The sequence below is a fragment of the Hipposideros armiger genome, unplaced genomic scaffold, assembly GCF_001890085.2.
Source record: "Hipposideros armiger isolate ML-2016 unplaced genomic scaffold, ASM189008v1 scaffold_152, whole genome shotgun sequence".
NCBI lineage: Eukaryota > Metazoa > Chordata > Mammalia > Chiroptera > Hipposideridae > Hipposideros > Hipposideros armiger.
In genome coordinates this window covers 668,404-686,351 of record NW_017731502.1, presented here as the reverse complement: position 1 = coordinate 686,351, position 17,948 = coordinate 668,404, and the positions used below count along the sequence as shown (strand labels likewise).

Here is a 17,948-nt window from a genome sequence, read left to right as displayed (position 1 = left end):
TGGTGATTTTGATCTCAACAACGCTCCTCGGTCAGGGAGGCCCACTGAGGTTGTTGACGACAAAATAAAGGCATTAATCGAATCAAATCCATGTTACACGACACGAGAGATTGCAGAAACATTGAACATCCATCGTTCAAGCATTCATGACCACCTGAAGAAGCTGGGATATGTAAGCAAGCTCGATATTTGGGTTCTGCATGAACTCAAAGAAGTTCATTTGACAGCGTATATAAACATCTGCAGTATGCTCATTAAACATGAGGAAAATGATCCTTTCTTGAAGCAACTGATAACTGGTGATGAGAAGTGGATTGTTTACAACAATGTGGTGCGCAAACGGTCTTGGTCCCAACGTGATGATTCACCTCAAACAACATCAAAAGCAGACATTCATCAGAGGAAGGTTATGCTCTCAGTGTGGTGGGATTTTAAAGGTGTTGTGTTTTTTGAGCTCCTACCAAGGAACCAAACAATCAATTCAAATGTGTACTGTCAGTAATTGGACAGTTTGAATGAATCCATCCTTCAGAAATGTCAGAGCTTGTTAATTGTAAAGGAGTTGTGTTTCATCGTGGCAACGTGAGACCACACACGTTTGATCACCCGTCAGAAATTATTGGAGCTTGGATGGGATATGTTGCCACATCCACCATACTCGCCTGACCTTGTGCTGTCAGACTTCCACTTGTTTCGCTGTCTTCAAAACTCCTTGCGTGGTATAACGCTCAATTCAGATGAGGCTGTAAATCAGCACCTTGTTCAGTTTTTTTGTAAATAAAGACAGGTCCTTCTATGAACAAGGAATTTTGAAGCTCACTGAAAGATGGCAAAATCGAACAAAACAGGCAATATATCATTGATTGATCTTCGTTCTTTATATAAATAAATGACCTTTGAAAAACATAGACGAAATACGTCATGACTTTTTGACAACCCAATAGTTTCAGGCATACAGCATAGTGGTTAGACTTTATATAATTTATGAAGTAATCCCCCAATTAGTCTAGTACCCACCTGACACTATACATAGTTATTACAATACTGGATTACAATACTGGACTTATCGGTGGAATCACTTCATAGACTGTGTAGATGCCTGATCCCTGCACTACATACCTGAAGCTGAGGTAGAATAATAATAAATGTCAACTAAAATATATATAGTCACGGGATGTAAAGTACAGCATAGGGAATATAGTCAATGGTATTATAACAGCTATATACAATGTCAGAGTGGTAGTAGATTTGTTGGCATTATCACTTTGTGAGGCATGTAAATGTCTAATTATTATATTGTTTTGTATACCTGAATCTAAAAAAAAAGCCAAAATGAATAATTTAGAAAAATAAGATATTATAGACTGTAATAGGTTTTCAGTTTGGCTCACTAAACAAGACCTATATGTGTGCTGTATGCAAGAGACATACCTAAAACAGTGATTCACAAAGACTAAAAATCAAGGGATACACAATGATACCAATGCTGATATCAGACAAAGTAGAATTCAAGCCCAAAATCATTAAGCATGACAAAGGGCACTTTTTAATGTCAAAAGCCACAATTCACAATGATGATATAGCACATGTAAAAATATTTGCACCAAATAACACAGCAATAATCTTTATGAAGCGAAAACTGTAAGAGATGCAAAGACTTATAGAAATAAACTAACAGTAAGAGAAACCATACCGAACACATTTATCAGTAAAAAAGTAAAAGAATGATAAAATTAAATCCACTGTTCAAAAAAACACAAGAATAACAATAGAGTGACCCAAAATAAAGCACAAGGAAGGAAATAATAAAGATAAAAGCAGAAATTAATGAAGTAGAAACAGTATCTCTAATTAATAAAATCTGAGGTTTTGTGTTTTTTTTAATTAAAATGAACAAATCACCAGATGAGCAAGAAAAACGGGAGAACACACAAATAACAAAATAAGAACTGACACATGGGAAATAGTCATTGAAGCAGAACAAATTTGTACAAGTCATGAGACTACTTTGCAGTTCTCTTTGCATATAAATTTGAAAACTAAATGAAATGAATATTTTCCTAGGGAAATATAGATTGCCAAAATTGACCCCATTTGATTTGGAAAGCTTAAATAGGCCAGTTTCCATAGAATAAATAGACAAATTTATTGAGGAACTACCCCACAAAAAAAGACCAGGCCCAGATGGTTTCACTAAGAAATTCTTCCAAACTCTCAAGGTCCAGAGAGTCCCAGTGCTCCATAAACTATTCCAGAGTATTGAAGGGGAAGAGAAACTTCCTGACTCCTTACATGAAGCATGTATACTATTGATATCTAAACCAGATAAAGACAATACAAAGAAAGAAAACTACAGACCAATATCACTCATGCATATTGATATAAAAATAGTAAACAAAATAGTAGCAAAAGGAATCCAAAATCACATTAAGAAAATAGTGTACCATGACCAAGTAAAATTTATTCCAGGAATAATGCAGTGTTGGTTTAATGCTAGGAAATCCATTAATGTCATATACCATATTAATAGATATAACAAAAAAAAATCAGAAGGTTGTCTCTATAGATGCTGAAAAAGACGTTGATACAATTTAACACCCATTCATGATTTTTAAAAATTAAGAAAGTCGAAATTTAGGGGTGTTATTTTATTTTTCAGCTTTATTAAGGTATAATTGACAAAATTGTAAGATATTTAAAGTGTACATCACCTCACATATTTGTTTTTGGGGGATAGTGTGAACATTTAAGTTCTCTCTTAACAAATTTCAGTTATACAATACAGTGGTATCAATTATAGTTACCATGTTATACATTAGATCCTCAGACCTTGATCATCTTACAGATGACAATTTGTACCCTTTTACCACCCTCTCTCTATTTCCTCCACCCCCTAGCCCCTGGCAACTATTTTTCTACTTTCTGTTTCTATAAGTTTGATTTTTTTTTTCTTTAGATTCCACATATAAGTGACAGTACTATGCAGTACGTCTTTGTCTGGCTTATCCCACTTAGCATAATGCCCTCAAGTCCATCCATGTTGTTGAAAATGGCAGGATTTCCTGCTTTCTCATGGCTGAATAATATTCAGTTGCACATACATGTATTGTCTTTATCCATTCATCCGTTGATGAACACGTCCATTGTTTTCATGTCTTGGCTATTACGAATAATTATTTTTACTAACTATTGCGAATAGTTATTTAAATTATAGCTGTGTATATGTATAAACGTTGAAAAAGGAAGTATCCTACCTATCATGTTAAGAAAGCAGGGGATACTCATTTGTGCAAAAGAAATATAAAAAGAATAAACTAGAAACTAAAGAGAATGGTTACAGGGAGTAGAAAAGGGATAGAAAGAAGGGAGGAATTAGGAATGAGGTATAAGGATGAGAAGGAAGCAACAGTTCTTTTTTTTTTTTATTAGCTCTGAAGCTTAGAACCAGGGTAATGTTTCAAATACCACCCAAAAGAAGTCAAGTTAATCTTTATGGGTGGGAACCATAGGGACTACAAACAGTAGCAGAGAAATTTGACTGTATTACAAATGAATAATGTAATCACACCTCAGGGAATGGGGAAGAAAAGAACCTAAGTAAATTTCAGGGAAACAGTATTTTGGCTGGATATTATAAGGCTAAAAACAAAAATAAGTGTACTGTACAGTTGAATGAGGGGTGAACTCCACCCAGCTTTCTCTCTCTCCTTCCCCTCCAGGCCCTGGCCTGGCCTTCATCGCCTACCCGAAGGCTGTCACCATGATGCCTCTCTCCCCGCTGTGGGCCACCTTGTTCTTCATGATGCTCATCTTCCTGGGCCTGGACAGCCAGGTAAGAGACTGGAGGAAGTGGGGGAGCCCAGGCTGGAGGGCAGGGAGGCCAGATGCTGCTCTTCAGAGTGGCTCTGCGGTCTAGCTGCCACCTCCTGTCCCCAGTCATCAACACCCTGTCCACTGTCCCCACCCTGCTTTCCTGCCAGGCACACCCTCCCCTCCCCAGGTGGTCTCCACAATCACTCCCAAACGCTGCCCTGGTCCCTCCAGGCCTTCCCAAACACAGTTTTCTTTACCTGGAACTCCCAATTCAAGTTTTCAAGTTTTTAAAACACTGCTACATCCTTTCATTCTGGTAAATTATTGCTGCCCAGCAGCACCCCCTGGCAGAGAGTGGGCTACGGTTAGTGGTATCTGAGGACCCCACCAGCCTGTGTCCCTGTCTCAACCAAACCCTGAAAGACACACAGACATAGAAAAGCACCTTTTTCGTTTTGTTTTCTTTGTTTGTTTTTTTTTAGCTGAGCCATCCTGCTACCTGTTGGCAGCTCAGCGGCTGCTCAGCTCAGGCTGGACTCGAACTGCTGTTGCTCAGAGCTCAAGCTCTTGAGCGAGCTCTTAACCAACTGAGCCACTTGGCCGGCCTGAAAAGCACCTTTTTCTTTCTTCCTCCATCTCTGTGTTGGGGCCACCCTGACATGCCCCAGGCGACCACAGGGGTTCTCAGTACCAGCACCACCTCCTGCTCCCGCTGTATCCCGCCGCCCACCTGCTCCTGTTCTCAGTGGCCTGTAGGGCCCTCTCAGACCCACCCTCCACTTGGCAGCCTGCCTTCCTCAGTGAAGGATGTATAGTTAGAAGTAGCATTTACCCTTTATCTACATGAATGCATGCACTTACATCCTTTCACACTGTAAAACTCACCCCAACCTGCCCTCTCAATCCTCTCCCTGGTTTTTCAGCCAGAATCTCATGGCCTCCAGTCACTCTTCACTCCCAGAAACGCGCCCTGTGCCCTGCTGCTCCGTCGCAGCTGGTTCCCCTAAGAGCCCCAGAGAATGTCCCCCAGCCAAAGCCCGTGACTCTGCTCTCAGACTGGGGTCTATTGGCAAGGTGCTGCCCCACACCCGTGACCTTGTATGGGTCACTTAGCACCAAGCCCCACAGCCAATGTGCCTGTCAATCCAGCCAAGTCCAATTTCTTCCCCTGAATGGTTCCTCAGAAACTGCTAAGCAGAGCTGCTGGAGCACCGGGTGTTTCTGCTGATAATCTTCCCCTCCATTGTCACGCATAATCTTCCTTTCCATTGTGGCTGATAATCTTCCTTTCCTTTGTTGTGATGGAGGCCTCAGGAGGTGTCTCCACTTGTGTGTGACAGTGACAGTCTGGCCTGGGCAGAGGGAGGTGGGAAATGGGGCCTCAGCTCTGCAAGTCTCTGGGCTGAACCGGGCCAGCATTTGGGCTGAGATACTCTGTTTGCAAGGGGAGGTCAGGGGGTTTGGCATGGAGGGTAACGGCTGCTCTGCTTACCCCCATGCTTGCTTTGTGCCTGGACTACATCCCCAGCTCTTTGTCACAATAACCACACAGGCTGGGGGCCCTTTTTGTTACCCTCATTTTGCAGATGAAGAAACTGAGGCTCAGAGATGCTGAGTAACTGGCAGGGACCTCCACTCAGGTCTGTGTGCCTCTAACTCCACATGCTCTGATGTCTCTTTAGGGTCTATCCTTGATGAGCACAGCCAGCCTTGCCGAAGGGGCAGGGCAGCCTGGCGTCCAGGAGCCTGGCTTTGGAGTCAGGTAGACCCAGCCCCATGACTTTGGCCAGCTGTGTGACTCTGGGCTGGTCACTTCCCCTCTCTGTGCTATAGTCCCATTGCACAATGAGGAGGGAAATACCTTTCCTGAGGAAGTAGAATAAGTCAGAAAGGATTCGGGGCCAATAAATGGCCCCAGGGACAGGAAGTGCCCCACATGGTGACCAGCTAAAGATTCCTTTACTCTTCCCTCTCAGCAATGCAGCAAGGTGGTTAAAGCCCAGCCCCTAGAACAAGCTCGCCCGGTTCAAGTCCGGGCTCTCTCTCTCAATGCCTCTGTGGCCTTGGCAAGTTGCTTGTACCCCTATGCTTCCGTGTCTTCAATTACAAAGCAGGGATAATAGTAGTACTTATCACATAGGGATTAAGTAAATTGATATCTATTAACTGCTTCAAACAGCCTGTATGTTTGCCATTATTATTATCATTACTAATCAAACATTTTTTGAGGGTCTCCTCTGTGCCACTGGAAATGAGTGTAAGGAGATAGATACAAGCCCGCAGGAGCCCCGCGGGGTGAGAGATGTGGCCTGGTCTGAGGAGAGGGAAGGCCTGCTCTGCCCGAGTGGGGGCAGAGAGGAGGGTCAAGAAAAGGTGAATACAGGAGGAGCCCGGGGAAGGATGAGTAGTGTGCTGGGATATTTGGGCTGGGCGGGTGCAAATAGAATGGATGGATACTGCGTGCCTGGCCCTGTCTCAAGCACGGCGGGGTCCACATGCTTAGTACCTTCAGCTCTGCCATCTGAGCCTGCACAGGCTGCCTGGGCCCAGAGACTCATGCAGTGGAAACACAGGAACTAGGTGCTGGCTCACCTCTGCTTGCCTCCACCCAGCAGAGCAAAGGGCACCAGAAGCAAAGGGTGGGGGTCTGCCACAGTCCTGGAAAAGGAGCAAGTCAAGTTTTGGCCATGGGATTGACCAGAGCCTGCCGCCCACAGAGTGCTCAGCACTCAGGACTCCTGTCTGGCCTCCCAGGCAGGGGCTACATCTCATTTAAGTCGTTGACCCCAGAACAGGGCCCAGCACATAGGCTTGTGACTGGCAGCATGGGGGAGAAGGAGTACGAGCTTTAGAGTCAAGAGACCCCCGTTCAGATCCTGACTCAGCCACTTCTTTGCTGAGTGACCGCGGGCAGTTTGCTTCCCCTCTCTGAGCCTCAGTCTTCTCATCTGTTGAATGGGCATGCTGGAGCTTTGTAAGGGCTGGTATCATTGCTGTTACACCTGGGCCCTCCATCAGAATGAGTGAGTGAGTGAGTGAATGAAGGGAAGCCCAGTGAGAAGGAAGCCCAGGGTGTAGGCCTGCTGTGCTCGCCGGAGCCGGGACCACTAAGATGGCCTTTTCTTGGGCTTCACACCATCATATCTCCCCTGTGCAGTTTGTGTGTGTGGAAAGCCTCGTGACCGCCGTGGTGGACATGTACCCCAAGGTCTTCCGGAGGGGCTATCGGCGGGAGCTGCTCATCCTGGCCCTGTCCATCATCTCCTATTTTCTGGGCCTTGTGATGTTAACCGAGGTGAGTGACGTGCACCGAGTGAGCGGTGTGAACAGCACAGCACGAGCGTGAAGCGCCTGGGCATTGGGCTAGGCAGGGCCGATGTCATATCCCAGCTCTGAAATGGACTCGCTGTGTGACCTTGGCCACACCTGGCACCTTCTCTGTGACTCAGCTCTTTCATCTTCCTAATGGGGTGTTGTGAGAATCACGTGCAAGTTCTCATTAAGCCCTTAGCACAGTGTCTTGCATGCGTAAGTGCTCAGCTAGAGGTTGCTGCTGTCGTTACCAGAGAGGAATAAAGCTCACGGAGGGAAATGCTGGGTTTATGTGGTATTCTGGGTGCCCGGGCCACCCCTAACACTCACTTCAGGGTGGAGGGAACAGTGTCCGCTACTGGCACCTCCTAGTTACTTTCATTGGCCTAAGGTTTAGAGTGGGCTTTCCGGAGCATCACTGAGAATAGACACACGTGATGCTATCTGGCACCTTCAGGCCCTGTGTTCTGGCTTCAGCCCTCCTGTGTACCCATCTTCTTGTCCCTGCAGGACCTGTGGGTGAGGAGGGGTTCAGCATAAACACAAACTCAGACTGCTTCATAAAATCATGTTTCTCTCCCTCTTCTTGCAGCCATCCTGTCTAATAAGTACTTTTTAAAGTACCTTGGGGAGGCAACATTAGATATCTTTCTTCCTATACTCAAAACATTAATTTGAAAAGCAACAACAACAAAAAAAACCCCAACTGTTGCCCAAAGACAAGAAGAGGTTTATAAGAAACATGGAAAGAAATTAGGGAACTCAGAACCAGTCAAAGCAGCTGCTGTGACACTGAGGTCACATTGTCTACTTCTCAGCCAAATGCCGCTGCCTCCAGGAAGCCCCCTCTGCTTTCCTTCCCCACAGCACTTTGTGCCAAGCTCAGCCCAGCCTCCCTCCCACCATTACAATGACCTATCTGCTTCACCAGACCCTGAGGTCCACAGAGAGGCCTTGCTTGGTGCTGTACCCTTGAGCCCTGGCATGGGGTGGCCACTTGGTACATGGTGGCTGGTGTTATTACTGTTCCTAGTTATTGTCACATTGATGGGAGTGTTCATCAGTGTCTGAGCAAATGAATGGTGTGGCACTTGCAGTTTCTACCTTGCCTCACCCCAGGCGGGAAAACCAGGGCTGCAGTGAGCAGGGCCTCATTAAGTGCTGGTTAATTATGCAAAGTAGAGTCTTTTGTCACACACAAATTGGGGGGTTAACCTGTTGTGTTAAAGAGGCTGACAGGGACAGGGCTACAAGAGCAGCCGTTGGCATGGGCAGCAGTGCTCGGAGCAGGCAGAGGGAAGGCCCTGCTCTCGGTACCACCAGCTCAAAGTAGCTTTGTGCCCACCCTCTACCTGAGGTCTCAGGCCTTCCCAAGGGTGCCTCTCAGCCCCCAGGGCCCAGCAGGGAGCCAACACTTCACTGCCTGAGACTGTGAACCATCAGACGCTTGGGCTTCACATGCCAACCTTCTGCCTCCACAGAGGAATATCTGTGAGTGATCACACAGGGGAAGTTCAAATTGCCAAATGGGCCATGTCGGCCTCGGCTTTCATAGTAATTGCTGGCAGGATCTTCTCCATCATTTATAGACATTTAAAGTTCAGCTCTAGGGAAAAAATAGGCCACAAATGTCTTATAATCCACCAGGGCAGTGTTGTGGGTGGTTAAGAGCACAGGCTTTGCAGCCAAGGCCACCTGGGTTCAAGCCTCAGCCCTGTCACCAGCTAGCTAGACGACTTTCAGCAAATGTTCTCACTGTTCCGTGCCTCAGTTTCCCCATATGGACATAACATTGGGAATAACAATAGTCCCTGCCCTGTAATTGGACAGATGAGTGCACACCTTCTAGGTCTTCCACTGAATTTAATCATCACAGATTTGCATATTACAGAGCTAACCCACTACATCCCTGCGCACCTACTGTGTGCCAAGCCCTGGGCCAAAACAGGGACACAGCTGTGGACAAGCCACTCAGAGTCCCTTCCCCTTGCCCCGCCCTCCCCCATGGTCTCTCCATACGATTCAATTTGCACTTATCAGGGACCTACTGCCAAGCCAGTCCCTGCAATGAAGGCCAGAGACATAAACAGAACCGGTGTGTGGGCCTTCCCAGTAGGAACTCAGCACTAACTGACCAACTGAGAGGGGAATACTTTTCTTAAATGGTGAGTTTATAAAACATGCTGTGGAGGCCCAAAGAAAGAATGAGGCTCTCAGGGAAGGCTTCTTGGAGGAGGTGGCATTTGAGCTGAGCCTTGAAGGAACTTACAAGTGAAAAGGGAACAGCATGTGAGAAGGGGAGATGTGGCAAAGTGAGGAGGGCGGCCCTAACTGGCAGGCTGAAGGAAGCCAGCGGATAATTTTAAACTGCAGTCACGTGGTTGGATTTGCACATTAGAAAGGCCCCTTTAGAAGCTGATGTGCAGAAGGATTAGACAGGGCAAGGCTAGAGGCAGGTAGAGCCATCAGGGATCAGTGCTGAGGCCAGCTGCCCACACCACCAGTCTCTGGTTTTCTATATTATTTCTGGCATTGGGGAATAAAGACAAGTAGACCATCCCAATCCCAGCAATCTCCAGAGGATGGCGTCTTAGGGGTGCCCAGGTGCAGAGGGTGCAGTGTTCTAGGGAGAGGCAGTTTACCTTGGTGGATGTGACGCCTGGCTGATGGCAGGCACAGGGCAGAGCACAGGGCCCTTTCTGAGGCCAGCTGGCTAACCCTGCCCCCTCATGTGTCTGTCCATCCCTCTGTCCCTGTGTCTGTCCTCCCGCCCCACAGGGTGGCATGTACATCTTCCAGCTCTTTGACTCCTACGCTGCCAGTGGGATGTGCCTTCTCTTTGTAGCCATCTTTGAGTGCGTCTGCATTGGCTGGGTGTATGGTGAGTAGAGGCTGAGCCCGCCCACACTGCAGTGGCCGGCATCGGTGCCCAGGACACGGGTGCCCAGGCTCTCTGTGGCCTGTTTCCATCTGTGTCACCCTCGTCCTCCTTCCCCTCAGGGAATCCTTGGCCCTTCCCATTTGTTGGGAGACCTCCCTGCTTTTACACCCCCATAGCACAGGGAGGGGTTTCAGGCTTAGGAACTATGACCTTGGGCCAGGCTTACTGCCTCTGAGACTGAATTTTTCCACCTGCAAAACGGGGTCATCACCATGTCTCCAAGTAGGAGATAATGTAGGCAAAGCAGCCAGCGTAGAGCCTGGCCGTCAGTCAACACCTGCCTTCTGGTCCTCCTATTCCCCAAACGAATCCAGCTGGATGAGGGCTTCTGGGTTCAATAATGATGTATGTCCCCACTGTGAACTTGGCTCAGAAATAGACGCCCCTGCAGACCACTCTGCTCATTAGCGGCCCAGCCAGGCTCTGGCCTTCAGAGCCCTGACCCCTACCCCCATGCAAGTCAGCCAGCCCCTTGCCCTGCATCTGAAGGGACCACCTTGTACCTCCCTCTCACAAATTCCTCACCGTTTCCTGGGCCTCACTGCCTAAGGTCACACCAGAATCCCTCCTCTTGCATTTATCCCAACACCTCACATAGGTCTAACATCTTGGTAGTTTTAAGCGGTAGTGAATAAGGTCCCTGCCACAATTTGCCTGTGTCTGGCTGGGGAAAGCAAACGCTCCTCGCCTTCCCTCTAAGTCTTGTACAAATTCTCTGGGTTGTGTGTGCCTGTCTGTTTTATTCTGGACAGGAAGTAACCGCTTTTATGATAACATCGAAGACATGATTGGCTACCGGCCATTGTCACTCATTAAATGGTGCTGGAAGGTTGTGACCCCCGGGATCTGTGCGGTAAGAGCCCACCCATCTTCCCACTTTTCTACTTCCGAGCCCCAGGCCTGGCTGAGCTGGAACTGAGGAGGTAACATCCTCTGTGCTCTCAGAAAGGCCGAGGCACCCAACACCTTCCCGAGTTGGAGTTATAAGGACATTCTCTGGGCTTGGCGAGGGAGGGGCCCCCTGGGATTTCAGCTCTGCCACCAGCTTGCCATGTGACCATAAATAAGTCACCTCCCTTCTCGGAGCCTCTAATTCTATACCTGCTAACTGGGGGACAGGGACCCGCCTCTGTGGGGGCCAAGGATCACATGAGAGACAACGTTTGGCTTTGTTGTTAACTGCGAGAGTAGTAGAACTAAGGGTAACGTTGGGGCTCACACTCTGCCCTCAGACCAGACCACAGAGAGAGAGGCCTTTGTGAGTGGATGTTTAATAAAAAAACAACAACCCACCACTCTTCAACCAATTCTTGGCAGGGGAAGTATCTCAAAGCATCTTCACAAACCACCATAGCTCTGAAAGGCAGCTTTGAAACTGGCCCTGAGAAGTAACTAGGGAAAAATAAAAATTCCTGACTGGGCAGAGGCTGGGAACAAGGCTCCTGAGGGGTGGGGAGGTCCCGGGATCTGTGATGGTCCATTCCCTGTGTGTCTGATGCCAGTGGGATGCGCCGCAAACTCACTGTGGGCCGGGGCCGAGCCTTTCCTGAGGCTGTGGCATGGGGTGGACCCTCCCCGCTGGCCTCCTGCACACAAGCCCCAGAGACCTCTCCTGTCTCTCGGCAGGGCATCTTCATTTTCTTCCTGGTTAAGTACAAGCCTCTCAAGTACAACAACATCTACACTTACCCCACCTGGGGCTACGGCATCGGCTGGCTCATGGCCCTGTCCTCCATGCTCTGCATCCCGCTCTGGATCTCCATCAAGATGTGGAAGACAGAGGGGACGCTGCCTGAGGTGAGACGGCAGGAAGGAAAGGTCGGCAAGGGTGGCCCCAAAGGGCCTGAGGTGCAGGGCAGGGCGTGGCTGTCGTTCAGGTAGGCTCATGATCAGGGTTGAGTCCATGGGTACCTCTCTGGGTCTCAGCCTCTTCATCTGGGCAGTGGGTGTGATGGGAACAGACCCCCACGTGTCTCTCAGGGAAGCTGTGGCCAGCTCTTCCCTGGCAGGTGTTTATCGTGACCACTATGTGGAGGCGTCTCTATGATGCCCCAGGGTTGAGCCTGTTTTTCTGAGCTCAGCCTCAGTTTCCTCATCTGTAAAATGGGGGCAACAGCAGCCCCTAACTTTACAGAGGTTTTTTGTGAGGACGCACTCAGTGAGTTCATATTGAGACAGCACTTAGACCAGGACCTGGAACAGAGAGTGACCAAGTGTTAGCTCTTACTGTTCTGTTAATGCATTGAGGACCCCATTCCCAGGGCAAAGGGAGAGGGATCTGACATTTGGGGACTGACCCCTATCCCATGTCATCATTACCCTGCTAGGCTCTCTATATGCTGTTATTTCCTTTAGTCCTCAGAACAAACCAGGATGCTGGCATCATTTTCTGCATTTAATAGGTAGAGAAACTGAAGCTCAGAGAAATTGTCACTCAACCAAAAGTGAGCATCACACAGCCCAAAATTAGCAAACCAAATATTTTTATTGAGATGTAATTGGCATACATTATATTAGTTTTAGGTGGACAACATAATGGTTTGATATTTGTATATTTTGTGAAATGATCCCTGTAATAAGTTAACATCTGTCATCACACATAGTTACAGAATTTTTTTCTTGTGATAAGAACTTTTAAGATCTGTCTTATCAACTTTCAAATGTGCAATACAGTATTTTTTAACTATAGTCACCATGATGTACATTACATCCCCATGACTTATTTTATAACTGAAAGTCTGTATCTTTTGATTCCCTTCACCCATTTTGCCCACCCCCCCAATCTATCTTCTACATCTATAAGCTCAGTTGTTTTGTTTTTTTTAGAGTCCACATATAAGTGAAATCCTACGGTATTTGTCTTCCTCTGTCTGACTTATCTCACTTAGCGTAATGCCCTCAAGGTCCATCCGTGTCACAAATGGCAAGATTTCCTGTTTTATGGCTGTATAATATTCGTGTGTGTGTATCACATTTTTTTTTTATCCATTCATCCACTTATGGACACGTCCCATTACTTAGGTTACTTCCATATCTTTGGTGTTGTAAATAATGCTATGGTGAACATGGGGGCGCAGATATCTTTTCAACTTAGTGTTTTTCTTTTATTCAGATAAATACCCAGAAGTGGAATTGCTCGATCATAGGGTAGTTCTAGTTTTAAATTATTTTTTAGGAAATTCCATACTATTTTCCATAGTAGCAATCAAATTTTTAAAAACGGTTTTATTGAAGTATGTTTTATACATGATAAAATTCACCCATTTGAGGTATACAGTTCAATGATTTTTTTAGTAACTTTCAGCATAGTGCAATTATCACCATAAATCAGTTGTAGAACATTTTCATCACCCTAATAAGATCCCTCGTACCCATCCACAGTTAACCCTGTTCCCGCCCCCAGATAACCATGAATCTCCTTTCTGTCTCCGTGGATTTGCCTGTTCTGGACAATTCCTCTCGGTAGAATGATACAGTATGTGGTTTCTTGATGGCAGACTGACTTATAACCCAAGCTGTCTTAGTTCAGAGCACACTCACTCTCTATTTACTCTCCTTTCCCACCTGCTGGCAGATCAGATGGTCTGAGTCAGTTTCTCGCTCATTTAGCAAACTGTTTGCAGTGTGCCAGACATTATCCTAAGCCGTTTACAAACACTGAGCCGTTTAATCCTCATAGCAGTCCTGAGAGATGGAGGCTCTTATTGTCCCCATTTCACAGATGAGGAAGCTGAAGCACAGAGAAGTGAAGCAACTTGCCCAAGGGCGCACAGCCTCTGAGTGGTGGGGCGGAGACCGTGGGGCCTGTGCTCTCATCCCCTGAGCTTCACAGCCTCATTCCTCTGCTGGACTGGCCGCACAACATTGCAGGGCCCTCTCTCTGCCCCAGCGCCACACCCCAGGGATCTCAGGGGTTGACCTTGGTCTCCCAGGACAAGGTCAGAGGGAGATGGGAGTGGGGGGGAGGGTGCGCAGACACCCGAATGCAATTGTCCGCTCAGAGCGGTTTCACTTAGCCTGCCTGCCCACCGAGTGGCTGGGCTCCAAAAAAAGCCATGCATCCAGCCAGAAGGAGTAAGCCTGCTTGTGCCCCCAGAGCAAGTCAGGCTCCTTTGGCTCCTGCAGAGAATGTAGGTCAAAGGCAGTTGGTTGATTCTAATTTGGAACTAAACATACCCAGAGGAGAGTGGTGCTGCAACCCTAACCCCATGGCCACTGCAGGTCCCTGCCCAAATTTCCAGTGGCCTTTTGGTGTTCAGAAGTGCCCGTTGTCTCCTGACAAGTGCTCCAGAGATTCTCACAGGCCTGGCATGGAGGGGAGGGAGGGAGAGAAGGAGGAATGAGAGGCTACTTCGCTGAGCTCCCTCCATCTCCCTAAGCTCACACACCCGCCTGCATAGAGCGAGCAAAGCTTATTAAAGACAGTGAACTCTTTGGAGGTAGTCAGACCTGGTTTCCAGGCCTTCCTTACTGGGAGAACTTCCTAGCCCACCTTCCATTTCCAGAAGGTTCTACCAACGGACAGGAAGGATCTGGAAGGGAAAATGGGGTTAATGGTACTTGCCTCAGAGAATTGCTGTGAGGGTAGATATTCTGCCCTGATCTGTAGCTAGGTAAATTAACCTGAGCCTCATGATAATCCTAGAAGGCAGGTACCATTGTTATGCCCCTTTGGCATGTGTGGAAACTGAGGCACAGAGATTACGTTTTCTTGCCCCAGTTAAGTGGTCGGTCTGGGTTTAAACCCAGGCACCTGGCTGCTCAGCCCATGCTCTTAACCCCTGTACCGTGTCAAGAGCCCAGTGCCATGCCTGGCACACAGGAGGTGTTCAGCACAGGCGAGTCTGCCTGCTAATCTCATCTGAGCAAAGCAGGTTCAGCCTCTTAGGCATCGCAGGATCTGAAAAAGAAGACAGAACCCTGAGCATGAAAAATCAGCCTCCCAAAAGTCTCCCCAGCCTTCCTGGGGAGAGGGTTTATGCCTAGAATGGACCTCCCAAATCCTGACCTGGTTGGTGTCTTCTCCCCAGGGAACCTGGGGGGTACACAGGAAGCTGAGGTGTGGGACCCCAAGGCAGGGCTGTGCTGCAGGAGTGAGTGTCAGAAGACTGCCTGTGGCCTACGCTTCCTTATCAGTACAGTGTGGTGATAGCCATTCCATTCATGCCCGTCCCAGTGCCAGCCACTTTGCAAGATGGTGTGAAGCTGTGGCTGTGAGTGTTGGCATTAGTGACAGTGTTTGCATCTTTGAGTTGTGGCCAGAGGAGCACATGGCACACACCACATGTTCCCCTGGGTAGTGGCAGCATGCTGACATCTCTTTTGTGGGAAATCTTTCAATGTATCCAGCAATCATTATATAAACAGCCCTACAGGCGCCTTAGCTCACCCTCACTACAGCCCTTCTGGCAGGCACTGTTATCCCATTTCCCAGATGAGGAGAATACAGCTCACAGAGTTTAGGAGACTTACCTAACACAGCTAGTGAGTGGCCACGCAGTGATTCAGACCCCAGCTGCGCTCTCTACCAGAGGGAAGGGATAGGGCAGCAGGCCCTGATTACAGCTCTCTCATCCTGGTCACCTGCAGGAGACCAGGAATAGGCGGGCATTCCCACATCTCCTGACTCCTTACCAAATGCTGGGAGTGGGTATTTCCGTTGTCCCCGTTTTATAGTATTTTCCGGGTCATAGGCAGAAGCTGAGACCCAGAGCTCAATTCATCGTCTAGGACAGAGCTCTAAGTGGCAGAGCTGGGGCCTAGACCTTGGTCTGATGACTCCATAGTCCCACTATGTCCACGGTGAGGCTGGGAGAGGCCCAGGCAGGCCCCAGGACCCTGACAGCCACTCTCAGACAGCCCTTCTCCTCCTCTCCAACCACCTAGAAACTCCGGAAGTTGACGACCCCCAGTGCTGATCTGAAAATGCGGGGCAAGCTTGGGGCAGGCCCACGGACGGTGATGGTTAATGACTGTGATGCCAAACTCAAGGGCGATGGGACCATAGCAGCCATCACAGAGAAGGAGACACACTTCTGAGCGTCCACCTGCCACCTCGGATGCCTCTGCTTCCTTCTCCCCCGTGTGTATAAACGAATATCTGAAACAACGTACTTCACCTAATGCTAGAGTCTTGCTCATTTTGCACAGGACTTATTAACAAGTTAATTTTAAGGTGGCCGTGTACACTCTGGTTTAAAGTACCATTCCCCAATGATCATGTAAGTAACATTATAAAGAGATACCACTGTGCAGGAGCTATCAGAATCTTGTGCTAGGACAGTTTTAACCAACATTTTCTAGGGGTTAGGGTGAAGTGTATCCTATGGTCAAACTTTTCTACTCGGGCTGTGGGCAGGTGGGGTGGGAGCAGTGCCTGTCCTCCCCTGTGAATCTTTTAATCCATGTCCCATGTTTGTCCCTGATCACTGCATCCACCCCTCCCCCACACCACCCTGGAGGAGGCAGGGGGGCTTTTCCTGCAAACTCTCCCTTTCCCATCCCCAACCTCTTAGCCGTGGGTTTGCAGACAGCAAGGCTACCAGAGAAGAAAAAGTCCCACCAGACACAGGACTCTCGGGTCACAAGGGCCCATCTGCCCTGATCCCACTAACTGACCTTGGGTACTCCCTGCCGCTCCCTGGGCCTCAGTTTCCCCATCTCTCAAATGGGAAGGGCTGGATCAGGCGTCTTCAGGGTCCTTCCCACATCTCTTGGGGATGCTCATTCACGCCTCACTGACTCGCAGACCTGCCGTTCATCTGGGATCCTTCTGAAGACTCACAGGCAGTCATGCCTGCACCCAGCCTCTACCTGCTTATTTTAAATCACGTTTATCATGGAAATGATGTGATGGCGATGTGCGTTTTCCCCAAAACTCTAGTTTGGTTTCTTTCATGAGCAGTCCATTCCCTGGAGACCAGCCAGGTCCTGGACCCCATGACAGGCCGCTCCTGCTCCGTCTGCTCTCACCCTCAACTCTGCCTCTCCGTCCTGGGGGCTGGCTGGGGTTGCCTGGGCTCTGGTTTTCAGGTTCAGGAAACAGCCTTTATCCTGCTGGTGGTTATTTATCCTGCCACTGCTCCAGCTGGGATCCACATTGCAGGACCTTCCACCAGCCTCCCAGGGGAGGAGCTGCAGGCGGCCGGAGCCTGGTTTCCTTCTCCGGCCCCTTCTTCATTCCCCTGCCACATCCCCTGCTGGCAGTCCCAGGCCTTCTTCATACCTCTCAGTTCCCTCCCCATCCTTCCTGTCACCAGAAGAATCTTTGAACCTTTGTGGAAGCTTCTTCTCTACGCTTTTTTGTGAGCCATCCACCTACAACTCTTGCCAGTGGCCTGAAAGAGCCTCGGGGCTTCCCAGAGGGGAGACCAGGGCTCCTCGTCCCTTCTCTCTGCAGGCCCGGGGCCCGGGGGGAGATTGGTGCTCCAGACCCCTCTGGCTGATCAACTTCTTTAATTGGGTTTGACATGGGTTCTGAGTTATTTGGGGACAGCGAAGGTGAATTCTTTATCCTTTTCCTTTATGTTCCCAATTTTATTTGGTGGAAATGCAAGCTTTCTCTAAACTGAGGCTGTAGTTTCCTGTAATGAACCTGTGTGTTTGAATCACCCAAAAGTTCCCAAACTCCCAACGTCTCTGCTCTGGGCAGCCCTCGTGTGGAACTCGAGTTTGCTGGGAGGGACGTCCAGCATCCCCCAGGCAGGTCAGGATGCCTGGTTCTAGTCTGCCTTTTGCACATGTAACCCAGGCCTGCCTGCGCTCTCCCTGAGCTGTTTGATCTGGTGGACCCGGGAAATGGACCCAGGAAGATTGGGGTTCGACTGAGCCCCACCTCGTGTCCATCCTCATCTGCTCTTCTCCCAACAGGTCCTGGGGAGGG

At 48.5% G+C, this 17,948-nt stretch overlaps 1 protein-coding gene across 1 annotated transcript in view; it reads left to right on the top strand.

Moving 5' to 3' along the window:
- Window positions 1-16,189, top strand: part of SLC6A11 (solute carrier family 6 member 11) — a 151,247-nt gene extending 135,058 nt beyond the window's left edge. The window contains exons 9-14 of the mRNA XM_019651107.1: window positions 3,720-3,832; window positions 6,971-7,108; window positions 9,904-10,006; window positions 10,819-10,919; window positions 11,693-11,863; window positions 15,953-16,189. Coding sequence (XP_019506652.1) covers window positions 3,720-3,832; window positions 6,971-7,108; window positions 9,904-10,006; window positions 10,819-10,919; window positions 11,693-11,863; window positions 15,953-16,105 — 779 coding nt within the window. The 3' untranslated portion in view covers window positions 16,106-16,189. The remainder of the gene's footprint in view (window positions 1-3,719; window positions 3,833-6,970; window positions 7,109-9,903; window positions 10,007-10,818; window positions 10,920-11,692; window positions 11,864-15,952) is intronic.
- The last annotated feature ends 1,759 nt before the right edge of the window (window positions 16,190-17,948 follow it).